This window comes from Dendrobium catenatum, unplaced genomic scaffold (assembly GCF_001605985.2).
Source record: "Dendrobium catenatum unplaced genomic scaffold, ASM160598v2 fragScaff_scaffold_853, whole genome shotgun sequence".
Taxonomy (NCBI): domain Eukaryota; kingdom Viridiplantae; phylum Streptophyta; class Magnoliopsida; order Asparagales; family Orchidaceae; genus Dendrobium; species Dendrobium catenatum.
Genome location: NW_021319315.1, coordinates 2,570,993 through 2,585,600, shown reverse-complemented (window position 1 = coordinate 2,585,600; position 14,608 = coordinate 2,570,993). Strand labels below are relative to the sequence as shown.

Below are 14,608 nucleotides of genomic sequence, written 5' to 3'. Positions count from 1 at the left end.
ATAATATTTTATCGGATAATCCATATTGATTCTTTTAATTATAAACCAATTATTTTGCGTGTAAAGATTCATTTGAGACGTCTTTTTTATGGCTTCCTAAAGCAGAATTCTAATAAAAAAACTTTTAAAATTTTCTATTAAAAAGCTGCTTTAAAAATAGCAAGAAAGCAGTATTAAACGAAACCTAAGTGTCTTAATTATTTTAGAATTGAGCGGTCTTTGATGCCTTAGTTTTTTTTCTCATAGAGATGCTTGTTATGAATATAAATGTGCAAAAATATGATGTTGCAAGGGCCAATCATACTTTAAGTGTGATTTTTTCTCTTGTTGATTTAAATTATCAAATTTTTGGTTGAGCTCGTCTTATTAAATCATTCAGTTTAACTATAAATTTTTTAAAAATAGAATTTAAATAATCATAAATTTAATTCATAACATTTGTAATCAAAGACATATAAAGATTGTTACATATTTAATTAAATTTTTTGGTGAATATATATATAAATGATCAATTTTTTGGTGACCGCAGTCACGAGCGCGTCGGTCGCTGCCCATTTGCGTCACGTTTGAGTCGGCCGCGAACCTTGCCGCTTCGCATGTGCCGACTCGCCCGCTGGCGCGCCGCGATGGGGAAGACGGCGGGTAGGCCCCGTGGGCCATACCGGATTTTGGGCTTCGGGTGGGCCCTCCGAACGTCGATTCTCCTCCAAACTATAAGTAGCCCCTCGGGTTTCGCCATTTCCTACATCGGTAACCGATCAAAGGTTTCTTTCTCTCAGTTTCGTGTTCATCAAGGTTGAATCTTTAATCGCCAAGGAATCAGAATCAGGGATGACGAACCAGAATGTGGTAGTGCCGGACACTATTGGCATAGCTATACCGGCTGTTACCAATTCAACTCCTCTGTTTCCTTACCCGCTGCCGAAGGCCGCGAGCAGCGGCTTCTCCGTTCGCCGAAAGTTTCTCCCGCATCTGGAACTAGGCAGCAACGCGAGTAGGCTTAATGTGTGGGTTGATTCCATGAAAGCCTCCTCTCCGACCCACGCGAAGGCGTCGGCGGCGCTAGCCGCCTCTCACTCGGACACTGGCCCAACCTGGATGGTGAGCGATTGGAATTCTCTAATCTTGCTCTGCTCTTTTTCTTTTTCTTCCTCTTCTTCTCAAAATGATTTGTCGGTTTTTAGATGAGGCAGCCCTCGGCGCTGAGCATGTTCGGGGAGATCACGAGAGCATCGAAAGGAAAGCAGATCGTTATGTTCCTCGACTACGACGGCACTCTCTCTCCCATCGTCGACGACCCTGACCGCGCCTTCATGTCTGACGCGGTTGGTTTCTTGAAGCACTGGGCTCAAGATTGGATTTTTACATTATTTGCCTTGTGAGATCTCGAAATTAGTTTCATTGAGGGGATAAAGCTGGGATTTTTTTTAGTTATGAATTATTTTGTTTATTTAGATGAGAGATGCAGTGAGAGATGTGGCGAGGTACTTTCCGACGGCGATTGTTAGCGGGAGGTGCCTTGACAAGGTACATTTTGCTCTGTTTCCTCCATTAACAGAGCTTATTTTGCCTTTCTCAATGCTGAAAGACTCTGCTTTGGCGTGGCAAGGTGTACAACTTTGTGAAGTTGGCAGAGCTCTGCTACGCTGGTAGTCATGGGATGGACATAAAAGTCCCAGCAAACAGGCCCAGCTTCATGAAAGCTAATGTGGGTTATCTCTTTTTTTTTAGAGAAATTTTTGTTCAGAAAATTAGTTTTTTGTTGATTTCAAATGATTTCTTTTCTGCTTATCCTTTCTTCAATCAATTCTGTGGGTCAGGCCAAGGCAGTTCTATGCCAACCAGCAAGCAAGTACCTTCCCATGATTGGTAAGGTAGGTTTTATCTCCTGCAGTTTTCTCTCTCAAATGCAATGTAACTACCATGCTATGTATTGGGAACTTAAAGGACATTTATTTTAAGGTTTATAAGATTTTGCTGGAGACAACCAAATCAACGCCTGGAGCGAAGGTGGAGAACAACAAATTTTGTTTATCAGTACACTTCAGATGTGTGAACGAGAAGGTAATGAATTATATTGTATTACCTCCCTAAAAAGAAAATTAATCATATTGAATTTCAGCTGTCATTTTCTTATCTCTCAGCCTATTTATATATAAGCTATTTTTGTACTCAGAGATGGAGTGATTTAGCTGAACAAGTTAAGTTAGTGCTGGAGGAGTACCCAAAGCTTAAGCTTACTCTAGGAAGAAAGGTGTAAAATTTATAAATTGAATCAATTTGTTACTATTTTTGTACTTAAAATTCTTCAATTCATCTTGTCTTATAACATGAATTTTACTTGATATCTGCTGCTATTTTGCCTTCAGGTATTAGAGATTCGCCCCACCATCAAATGGGACAAAGGAAAGGCCATGGAGTTCCTGTTGGAGTCTCTTGGTATGTTGTGGTTTTGCTTTAAAGATACATTGCATCAAGTCCTTTTCTCATTTTTGTTTCTTAATCTTCATTTATGTTAAGCAGAGTGTCGTTTTAGGTGTATTGGCTGTTGGTGGCTAAAAGTTTAATATTTTTTTCTATATAGGTTTTGCCAATTGCAAAGATGTGTTCCCTGTTTATATCGGCGATGATCGAACCGATGAAGATGCTTTCAAGGTGTTTTTTTTTTTCTTTTTTGGCGAATATAACTTCAAAGAATTGCTAAATCTTATATTATTTGACTTCGACGCATTCATGCTACTCATTTGAATGAGATACTTCAAGCCAAAAATAAGTCTACTGTTATTCTGCAACATAAGGTTAAAACTTAATGCTTTTATCAATTTCTACTGAATTTCATTATGATTTATTACTATATCACATCAATAGGGTTTTTTCAGATACCATACTATTAAAATCTTATTTTTTTCACAGAATTTGTTTTATTTAAATTTTTCCTTCATGTTTGATACATATTACCTTATGGATTCCTACATCATAATTAAGAATCGTTAAATAGAATGATTCTATGACAATAAATTATTTATTAGATAATTTATTTTCATTCTACATTTTACTATGATTACTGATGATTAATGATCATTAATCAGGAATGTTTCTTATGTGTTGATATTAGGTTCTGAAAGATAGGGGACAAGGGTTTGGCATACTTGTTTCTAAGATCCCAAAGGAAACAAACGCCTCTTATTCTCTTCAAGAGCCTTCTGAGGCAAGTGTTAACTACTATTTACTTCTCCTCTATTAAACTCTCTGATTTGGTTTATTACTTATCAAAGGAGGAAATTTGTACAATTAGGTTGTGGACTGGTTTTTTAATGTATTTAATTCTATTATTTTGTATTGATACTTGACAATATCAATACAGAATAATATAAAGCAAAACGGACTGGAAACTCAGGACTAGCTGACAAAACTTTAATGTGGACTGAGTACTGCTTGTCCAATCTGCGGCTTCTTCCTATGCCTTTTTCTAATGTTTCGTTTGGGACGGCTTTATCACTGTTTCATAAAGCAGCTTTTTAAAGTTGATTTAAGAAACAGAAAGAAAGTCGTCCCAAACGAAATCTAAGAAAACGCCAAGTTGCTTATTTATAATTTTTGAAATTTTATTTGTATAGGTTATGGATTTCCTACAACGGCTAGTGGAGTGGAAGAGATTTTCCCTTCAGTCTTGTCCGAATGTGTAAATTGGATAGATATGTGCCCCACCACCACCACCTCTTGAAAGCTATGGGTGTGGATTTGGAGGGGATGAGTATGTATTTCCTGTTATCGGAAGATAAGAGTACTCTGTACTTTTCTTCGTTTAGCCTCTTGGCCTCTTCTAGGGGCTTTCTTGGGCTTGAAACTAAGCATTGTAAGCTTGCTTTCTTGCCCATCCACATAGAGCTACGTATTTGTAATTAGTTCTGTGTAAAATGGTTAAAGAAGCAATAGTAATCGTTCGTTTTGTTCTTGGCTGCATCCAAAGTACTCATTATTCAATGTTTTTATGTCGGCCAAAACATTTCTGAAAGTCTGCAGCATTCTTAAAATGTTGGTGAAAAAGTGACCGTTGGGAAATAATTTACTCCCATAGTTTTCTTTAAATGTGCAGGAGAGAGAAAGTATGTGAGTTTTTATTATTTAATCCTTTCTGCTTATTTACGCCATGCAAATGCCTGTTATTGCATGAGGCAAATGCCTGTTATTGCATGAGGAACACTTCTTGTCTTAAGCTTGATTGAAGAATGTGGCCTTTTTCGAGTTAGCAGAGAACAAATAGTTGGGATAATAAAGCTGATGATAATGTTCGGTATGGCACTGACGCTGTGATTGAAGATCAATGTGGACTGAAGATTAGTAAATGAAAGGAAGTTTAATCTCTAACAAAACCATATGTTCATCAAAACTGCATATTTTAAGATATCAGAAGTTCGTTAAAATTACAGCAGATGATCATACAGTGCTAAGGGCATCTCTAACTGAAAAAATCATTTTTCACTCCAAAATGTAGTGATTCATCTCTAATGAAACTTCATTTTGCGCACTTCTGCGAAGATTTCTACGAAGGTAAGTTCTTTCTCCTCTTTCGCGTGTTTCTTCCGCAAATCCGGTTGAGATAGAAAAATCGAGTGGGTGAAGGCGTTGCACTGTTCACCCTCCATCGATTAGATTTTTTTTTTGCCTTTCGAAAGGAACAAACCAGCTACGCCTTATAGTCGTTTGGAGTTCAACTAGCGACGCCCTAAACGACTATATTATAATTATTAAAATTGGGCTCCATGATGATTATGATGATACTGACAGGGCATTAGTTCATATGGTAATTGCTGCAATGATAAATTGCAGCAGATTAGTGTTAGGTGGGAGCTTATCATTCATTCTAAATACTTTAAAAGCTATAAGGAGAAGACCAAATCATGCAAGTTAAGTGAAGTATTTGTGTCTCAAGAACAGTTTTGAAACCTATGATTAAGGAAGTACACTTTCACTATTACTCAAAGCATTGAAGTGCAGGTAAAGTACCTGAGGCTCATCAATCATTCAGGTCACATAGCATTTTTAGGTGGTCCTCTAATTCATCCTAACCGACTTTACTTATGGAAAATTTGGAACTTTCTCTTAAAGTACCTTGGGCCCATAATTCTGATGAGCCTTCTTGTCAATGAAAGAAAAGCATGATTGCTCCTTTGTGCAGCTTCACCAAGGATCACTAACAGTTTGAATAGATATTTTCTACACTAAGGAAAAAGGTTATAACAGTTACTATAGGCTAAATAAAGGGTCTAGCTAGCTTGGAGACCCAATATTATTTTTCTAGATTGTCCTGCAAATTTATTGATCTTAAAACAATAGTTGTGTTTAATTTTAACAGAAACATTAAAGAGCTGATTGAAGTAATATGCTCGCTTAATACCATTTTTATTTAAGCTCATTTATTTTTTTTTTAATTTACCTGATTAATGTTGCGGAGCATTATTTGAAGAGCTTAACGGTAATTAAATGAAAAAAGATTATTGAATTAATTAATATATCGCTTATGTATTTATGTTCATGGATATATATTATAACCTTCTTAATATTTATTTTTTTGTTTATTTAATTTCTCCACTCTTCTTCTTGTATAAAAACAATTTCTTTCATGTGCATTTTAAGGAAGAATATGGAGCCATAAATATAACAAATCATTATTTTATTTTTATTCTCTAGTATTTTTATCATATTCATAATTTACAATATTAAAATTATGTTAAATGAATTTCATCTAATGATTTGAATAACCCTGATAATTTCTTGTAAAGTTATTAAGTTTAAACATCAAATTACAACAACAACATCAAGCCTTTATCCCACTACATGGGGTCGGCTACATGAATCCTTTTTCTCCATTGTGTCCTATTAAAAGTTAAATTCTCGTTTAAAACATCAAATTGTAGTTTTGGTGGAATATGAATGTGTTGATTAATTAGGTTGTACTGTGACTTATACCTCAATTATGTTGTTTGAGCCTGTTGGGGGGTTGCATAGGCACCTTCTCTTAGGCTGAATTTTTTTTTGTGGGTACAACCGTATAGTGTTGCGGTGCTATATACGTAAGTGCTACATTTGATTGTAAATAGAGAGGGGAGTGTTGCAGTGCTCTAAAACCAAGTGCTAGCTATCATACTTGAGATAAAGTGTGGAGCGATGTGGTGCTCAAAACCCTAGTGCTATGAGTTGGGCTGGACAATTTTATCTTATTCTTTATATTTAGCTTGAAGGGTTGCGTCTTTTGGGATGGTTTATGAGTGTCATTTTATCATTTATGTGTAGAAAGGTGTGAAGAGTGGAGAGAGACAAGGAGAGAGAGAGAGAGAGAGAGAGAGAGAGAGAGAGAGAGAGAGAGATTTGTATAATTTCTCTCATATTCATAATGAATTTCTTGGTGTGGTGTAGTTCTATGCCTTTTTCCTAATTTCGAGTTTTTCCACGTTAAATATTATTGTTCTTTCTTTTTCGGTACATTTTGTCTTTCTTATTTGATTCCCTGTGTTGTTTTACTTCCCAACATCAATTACATATATTTTTAGTAGACTCAATCAAGCTCAAACACTACAGACTTCAATGCGTTTATTCCAATTTACAAGGATTATTGATTAAAGGCAATTTCAGATTTGATGAATTTGATAAATTTCAGGAGCAATGCATATCTATAATTTTGTTGGGCATTTTAAAAGGAGAAAAACAAATCATATTTGAGGTGGATCATAATTAATTAGAAGATAGCTCACCACAGAAGCCTACTGAACATAGACGTCTCTGGAACTACCATATCCACAAAATACTATTGCTTCTTTTACCAAATGGTATTTTAAAGCCCATTATTTATTTGGTTATTAGGATCCATTCTCATATATTTAGCTAAGAGCCTCTAGCTTTGTTTAGGATAGCTTTCTTCTTGCTTTCTAAATCAGATTTATAGTACAAATTTTTGTACTAAAAAATCGTTTTAAAAAGCAATACAAAAGTTGTCTCAAATGAAGCCTCTATCTTGTTACCACATAGCTGCTTATAATTAGTTTTGCAATGTGTGTTGGTCTATTGGTGATCAAGAGTAATTCACTTATGAGTTTAAAAAATAAGATTCTTCGCTACGGCATGATCTTTTCGGACCACATGGGAGTTATTCTTCAAGTCATCAGAAAGATGGTTCTAGTAAAGTTCAGAGCACTTTTAATATTCAGCTAAACTTACATAGTCCATATTAATAATCATAAACTCCACATGGTAATGTTTCAAACTTACTAACATCCGTTACTCTCTTGTTTCTTTGGAAACCTACTGAAATAGAACATCAATAATTTACTCCAATGGACTCTCTCTCTCTCTCTCTCTCTCTCTCTCTCTCTCTCTCTCTCTCTCTCTCTCTCTCATGCCTCTTTGCTCCCCCTTCTCAGACCTAAATTAACTAATCTTGAAACAGATTATAGCAATTATTTTATTGAATTGGTCCTGGAGATTCCCAGCCCACATAGTTTAAGCAGTGCAACAATTATAGGGCGCACATAGGAAGCATTACATTTGTCATGTGATCTTTCCTAGGAAGAAAGTGCATGTCCAAATATTTATTGACCTCCAATTCTTAGTATCCAAATCACAAATGGATCTCATTTACTCTCTCTTCACATGGGGAAGGATGGAATCTCTCACCATTTTCAGGTCAAAATATCTTTTTTGTATGTTACTATCACTCTCTATTAAACAACAAAGCAATTTCTAATATTGTTGAAGGAGTAAGGGGTAGGTAACTTCATAGTTAGTTCAGGAAAGGGAGAGAGATTACCAGTAGGTGTGAAGAAAGGAATCTATAGTTATGGGAGGAGTCGGATTCCACTAGTACTAGAACTTAATTGAGAAGCCATCTCGAAAGCGGAAGCCCATTGTAATCAGTTCATCAATGGAGATTCACTGAACAAAGCCAATATTATTCAACATTATTGGTGGTACACAGAAGGCCCAACTACTTAATCCTCTGAGTCACCAACTACAATCATTTATTCTTTCATAAATCGCTTTTTTATGGAAAATAAAGCCACCAAACTCAGAACACTTTCCTGTCTTGTAAAAGAAAGCCAACTGTAGCTCAACCAACACTTCCCCTGCAAGGTATTGTGATAATACATGCATTATACATTGATATATTTTCATGATGAACGAATCTTTATGGTACTAAAATTTGAGCGCTTAATTATAATCTGTTCCATCTTCCATGTCATGCACCCATCTGATGTACAGTCACTTCACATGTTGATTTTGGAATCCAGATTCAAAAAGGTAAGGGAAAAGTGCAAGAACACATACTGTGACTAGGAAAGTGCTTATATGTTAATGGCAACACATACTTGGCCATGCATGAATGCTTCTGATGTGGTCCAGTGGCAACACTTGTTGAGTCGAGGAGGAGAGAAGATGATAAACTGGTCACTAGAGATGTAATGAAGCTTTTTTTAAATCTTTCTATAAGCTTAGATTCATTCTTCATGGCTGAATCTGTGAAATATGCTTCTTTTTGCACATGGGATGTACAAAATGGATTGAACATGGAGGGGTGGGCATCATTTGGGGAAGGTAGCTAGCTAGTCATCTTCTTTCTCATGATCATGACATTCTCGGAGTTGGGATTCTGGAGTTACTCTGCATTGAATGTGATTTTAGTGGTCCCGTCTTCTTGTTTAATTTGTGTGGAAGCCGAGCTCAATTTAGTAATGAGCTAGGAGCATATTCCCATGCAGCCTTGAGCTTACTTGTATGTGGATTGTTTCGAGCCTCAAATATGAAGTTAATTACTGTTAAACTTTTATGCTTAATTAGATTGCCCTTTATAAGTTCGGTTAAAAAAATTGATTGAGTTGAGTTTATGGAGCTAGCAAGGGGAGAATGAGGGTGTGAAAGGACTCATGAAATCAAATAATTAATCTGAAAAAGTTTTGATAAAGATAATGTTAGTAGTGGAACACAAATGGACTTAAAATTGGCTTAAATATATTAAAAAAAATATAAGATTACTGATCCAAGTAAAAAAAAGGTAAATATCACTGCTAGTGTTAAGAGCTCAATTCTTATTTAGCTTCTAAAGTTGATTTTTTTAATCACTTCAATCTAAGTTATATTATATCTAAACGTCTATTCAACCATATAGATGAATCATATAAGTCATCCACTTATGTTTAATCTTTCTTTTTTTTTTTATGTTTAATCTTACTTGTTTACAATAGAAGCACCAAATCTAGAAGAGTTATAAATTATAAGGGAAAATGCTAAAGAGTTATACATTATAGGGACCAACCCTAAAATGATATTTACTGTTAGGGGATGAAACAGAACAAGTTCATGTGTCTTAGTCATGGATCACACGCTCTGCTCTACTAGGGGCTTTCTTTAGCCCACTTCCAGTGACACTAGCCGTCGCTGCTGATGCCAATGCTGATTTCAGAAAAGTTCCCTCCTATCCCTTTGCGCCAGTTTGTTTTTTTTTCCTAATTCGTCCACCTCCACTCGGCGGAATGACGGTGAATAGGTTGGTCAATCCTAGCTTTTTAGATGGGTTGATCAAATCTCGCTCTTTCCTTGATGCTTTATCTGGAACTTCCCTCATTGTGTATTTTCCCAACCTAAAATCTATTGTCTTTTCTAGATTGCCTTCTCTGTGGATATCATAGGAGGAGATTCTTGTGCTTGCGGCTCCTCTTCAATTTGTGTTAGTTGGTTATTTTATTTCTTGTCGGCCTAATCTCAATTCTATTCGGAAGTTTTTTTCCAATCTCAAGCTAAAGGGAGATTTCTCGGTTACTTTGTTGGATCATTCACATGCTTTGATTAAGTTGGTTGATGATCTTGACTATGACAGAGTTTTTTGCCATAGATCTTACTTTGTTAACAATTGCTACGTGAAATTGGTCAAATGGTCTCCTTTAGTTGATATTGGTGTGGAGTCACTGGTTATCCCCATTTGGAGTCACTTTGTTTGATCATTCGCATGTTTTGATTAAGTTGGTTGATCATCTCGACTATGATAGAGTTTTTTTTCATAGATCTTACTTTGTTAACAACTGCTATGTGAAATTGATCAAATGGTATCCTTTAGTTGATATTGGTGTGGAGTCACTGGTTAACCCAATTTGGATATCATTAATCCTAACAATGCTAATGTTAGTTCTGATGGGAATGCAATTGGAAATTTTAGATAATATAGATACTTTGATGCATGTTTTGACGATTATTGTTGTAGTGGTTAATGAGGATAATTGCTTTTTAACTGTTACTGATGAGGATGTTGGCATTGGTGTTGTCGGTCACACAAACGAGGTCATTGCTCTGTTGACTGTTATTTTTCCTATAGCTTTTTCTTGTGAAAATAGAGAAGGTTTTAATGAGATTTTGGGAGCCAATATTTGTATGGTTGACCTTATAGCTAGTCCCATTATATCACCTAGTTCTAATGTTGGTGATGGTGTTGATGTTGTTGTAGATTCTGATGTTAATTTTGTTCCTCTGGAACCTGGGGTTTGCAGTACATTTATGGTCCCAATAGAACTCCACCTTCTTAGAGTCTTGAGGCTTCAACATGCTCGCCTCGTCAAAGTAACATTCCTGTTGATGATAATATTCTTCTCAACTTGATCATAGAGTTTGAAGCCCTTGACTCCATGCTTAAAGAAAATAAAGATTGCCTTATTTTCCCTAGGTTCCAGTTTATTACTTTGAATATGATAATAAGCTAGACATGCAAACATTTTGAAGAATTGATAATCTCTAGCAGGATGCCCTGATTACATCTCATTTGGGGTCTTCTTCCTAGTAGTTGTAGAAGGCATACAATTCACAAATGACAAACATAGTTTGTTGTGTCAACCTAATAGACTCAATCCAACATAGCATTAGATAACATACACTTTCTCCACCAAGGTTTGGCTCATGCTTTTTGTCACTCCGTTCTACTGCGGTGTCTCTCTAATAGTGAAGTGGTTCTTAATCCTATATCTCTGGCACTCCTACAAGAATGTATTTCAAGTGTATTCGCCCATATTATCTGATATGATACACTGGACCCTTTTACCAATTAGAGTCTTAATCCCCTTCTTCCAAGTTCTGAAAATCTCTAGTACCTTGATCTTGCACCTCATGGTGTACACTCAAATATATATGAAGTAATTATCAATAAAAGAGATAAAGTATCACCGCCCGCAGAATGATACCATCTTCATCGGACCCAAAGCATTTGTATGAAAATACTCCAAGATATCATTTGTATTGTATATGTCAGTACCAAATGATACACATGTCTTCTTGTCAAATACACAATGTTCATAAAAATCGAACTTGTAGGTATAATTCTTTCACACCAATATCACAATTTGGAAATAAATTCAATTCAACAATATTACGATTTAGAAATAAATTCAAATCAACACGTACTATAATTCTTTCACACTCTCGGGATTTTATCAAAGTACCATTCTTCAAACAATCTTTTTGTTTTATCTTGTTGCTTGAGGATGGCAGGCTCATAAGAGGACAAGTTCGATAAGAGTTTCTTTGATGCCTTGATGTTTGTTAAGGCTTCGTTTGGGGCAACACTCTTATATACTATTTTTTAAATAAGCTTTTTAGTATAATAATTATAGTTCAAGAAACTTTTATATTAAAAAGCTGTTTTAAGAAACAATAAAAAACTGTCCTTAAAAGTCGTAAGGGTTTATTTGGAACGTCTTTTTTACTGCTTCTTGAAACAATTTTCTAATACGAAACTTCTTTAAGAAGCAGTAAGAAAATCACCCCAAATGAAGCCTAAATCTTCTCTAACCTTAAGAATGCCAACAGACCAAATGAGAAGATTGGAAAATGACAATTTTTTTAACTGAGCCTATATCCATCTGCACGATATTTGTTCTGTAGTCCACTTTTTTTTTTCTTCTTCTTCTTATGGATAATGTACTAAATCCTATATTTGAGTATTATGGATCACATGCTTTTTCCTCTTTTTTTTTTTCATTACATTATGCTATTCAAGTATTCTCATTGCCGCCTCATACAGCAGTGGTTCAGAAAATGTTTGAAGCAAATTTAAAAGACTAAAAAATCTCACTTAAATGTTCAACTTTCATCAGAGATATTTCACTACATTAATTACTTTGACTAACTAGAAATGGAGCTAGTTGAAGTGGATAAGCTACTACTATTTCGAGGTGAAGAATTTGAACTAGTTGCGTTAGGTTCAATGTCCACTTCTGCTAGAACTATTTCAGCATCTATTGGTAAATGAAACCCCATACTTCTCCTCACCATTGTTTCAATTCTAGCAAGCATTCTTAAATTGTGTATACAAGAAAAAGAAAAAAAAATTCTAGCTAGCATTTCTCTTCAAACACCACCAATCTGTTGATAATTAGGGGTGTCAATATTTGACACAATCAGAAAACCCAACTCGAACCCATTCAGAAAATTTTGGGTTAGGGTCAAGTTGGACCCGAAACGGGTTGGGTTTGCGTTTCAGAATTTGACCCGTTTGAAAAAATGGGCTGGGTCTGGGTCAACACGCAAACCAGGAGTTGACCTGAACTGACCCGGAAACATTCTCTCCAAGCGTCAACCCGAGGCATTAAATGAAATGCGTCAAGCGTCAAGTCGCATCAACCCTCAAGTCAAGTCCGCATGAGCTTGTCATGCGTCAGCGTCGCGTTAGCCTGTTCGTCGTCCGCAAATGCGCTGAGCCTGTTTGTCGTTCGCAAGCCTCCACCAGAGGTTGCCCTTCATCGCGTCAAGAGGTTGGACACCAGCCGTCAAGGCCATCAATGAGTCAGCATGTCAGCTGCCGCCATCACAACCTTTGCCGAACTGACACAACAACCTCTGCCAGCTGCCGCCATCAACAGTTTCCACTGTAACAATAACTAACGAATGTCAAACACAGTCGTAGCCTCCATCCGCCGTAGCCTCTGCCGCCTCAACCTCCGTAGCCTCCAGCTAGTCTTCGGGTCATGTCAGGTTGAACCGAGCCTGAGGCGAGTCGGGGTTCGTGGTTGAGAATCTGACCTGTTTTTAAAAAGGGGGCGGGTTCGGGTTAGGGCAAATATTGTCGTGTAAGTTGTGGGTTGGACCCGAACCCGATCCAGAATCTGATTTTTTACAGCCATATTGATATCATTTTTTAACCCTTTGTGACTATCATTTTCTTCACAAAAGATATTACACTTAGGAAGTAATGTCCAACATTCATTGAATACATCAAAATTTATATATAATTTAAATATCTAAATCACGTTTCAATATAAATATAAAATATACTTTATATTTTAAATAAGTTAATATTAATGATGTTTTTTATGGATTTAAAAATTTGAGAGTTATATATTTATATTTATTTATTAAATTTATAAATAGATAAGAATTTTATGATATACATAACCTAATTATGTTAATGATTATATAAAAATTATTATATAATACATTTGGACAATTTGAATGATGGGAATTTGAGTGAACAAAAAAAAAAGCAAAAGAAAATTTAAATCAATAAAGTTAACTTTCTAATTAATTAAGATTTAATTCAATTTCCTCAACTATCCCAACAAAAGATGCCAAAAATTATGCAGGCCCGTTTTGTATACATTGGCAAATATGAGCTAGGCCTGGAGAGGCCAATCCTTCTTGCTCGTTGTAAGACTGGGCTTACTATCTTACAAAGAAGCTACTCCAATGCTAATTGTTTCCAGCTTAATTGGTTATTGGTTAGAAATGACAGTACATTCATCCCTGCTTTTTTGTTTAATGGACTCAAATTTATGCTTCGTTCGGGATGGCTTTCTTATTATTTTTTAAAACAGCTTTTTATACAAAAATTTATTGAATTTGAAATTTTTGTACTAGAAAGTTGATTTAAAAGGCAATATAAAAGTTGTTTTTGTGACGGCTTTCTCACTGCTTTCTTAAAACAGCTTTTTAGTACAAAAATTTTTGTACTAGAAAACTGCTTTAAGGAAGCAGTAAAAAAGCCGTCCCAAACAAAGCCTAAGACTTCGTTTGGGACGGCTTTCTTCCTGCTTCTTAAAGCGGCAATGCTACAAAATTTTTAATTTTTGAACTAGAAGCCGCTTTAAGAAGCAGGAAGAAAGCTGTCCCAAACGAAAAGATTTTGTTTGGGATAGCTTTTTTACTGCTTTCTAAAATGGAGTTTTAGTACAAAAATAAAAAATTTTGTACTAAAACTCCGTTTTAGAAAACAGTAAAAAAGCCGTCCCAAACGAAGCCTTAATTAGATGCTACAAAGCTAATGACAATGGAAAAGCTCAGGCAAGCAAAACGCTTAAACAGCAAAACAAAACATTCCCTTTCTTTCATCATGACATGAACCGAGAAAACTAAGAGTCCTCTTGCTTATTAGCAATATTGGATGAAAAATGAATAATAAAAATGAGAGAAAGATAATATAGAATAAAAAGACCTGAGATTTCACTGGTTATTATAAAGTATAAAACTATAAAAGCATAGAGATGATTTAATGAACTAAATTGACCCTTTAATCCGTTATCTATAAGGTTAGGCCGAGGCACATCATTCAAGAAAATAGTAGATTTTAAATAAATTTTTA

At 35.5% G+C, this 14,608-nt stretch overlaps 1 protein-coding gene across 2 annotated transcripts; it reads left to right on the top strand.

Annotated features, from left to right (window-relative positions):
- Nucleotides 1–688: 688 nt before the first annotated feature.
- On the top strand, nucleotides 689–3,954 carry LOC110110366 (probable trehalose-phosphate phosphatase 6). Of its 2 annotated transcripts, none has more exons than XM_028696927.1 (11): nucleotides 689–1,101; nucleotides 1,185–1,325; nucleotides 1,456–1,527; nucleotides 1,610–1,708; nucleotides 1,821–1,874; nucleotides 1,963–2,064; nucleotides 2,177–2,254; nucleotides 2,370–2,439; nucleotides 2,585–2,655; nucleotides 3,116–3,208; nucleotides 3,365–3,580. In XM_028696927.1, exons 1-11 carry the CDS (start codon nucleotides 832–834, stop codon nucleotides 3,401–3,403), a joined length of 1,089 nt encoding a protein of 362 aa, XP_028552760.1. In that variant the 5' UTR covers nucleotides 689–831; the 3' UTR covers nucleotides 3,404–3,580. The 2 variants fall into 2 exon arrangements, with proteins under 2 accessions (XP_028552760.1, XP_020697454.1); XM_020841795.2 differs by lacking the exon at nucleotides 3,365–3,580 and adding an exon at nucleotides 3,618–3,954 and having other exon boundaries at nucleotides 695–1,101.
- The last annotated feature ends 10,654 nt before the right edge of the window (nucleotides 3,955–14,608 follow it).

What these genes read in the sequence shown, in the direction of transcription:
- LOC110110366 (XM_020841795.2), top strand. Translation starts at nt 832, where the DNA reads ATGACGAACCAGAATGTGGTAGTGCCGGACACTATTGGCATAGCTATA. An exon ending in GCGGGAGGTGCCTTGACAAG is followed by an intron (nt 1,528 to 1,609) that starts GTACATTTTGCT and finishes TGGCGTGGCAAG; the next exon opens with GTGTACAACTTTGTGAAGTT. An exon ending in CTCTTCAAGAGCCTTCTGAG is followed by an intron (nt 3,209 to 3,617) that starts GCAAGTGTTAAC and finishes TTATTTGTATAG; the next exon opens with GTTATGGATTTCCTACAACG.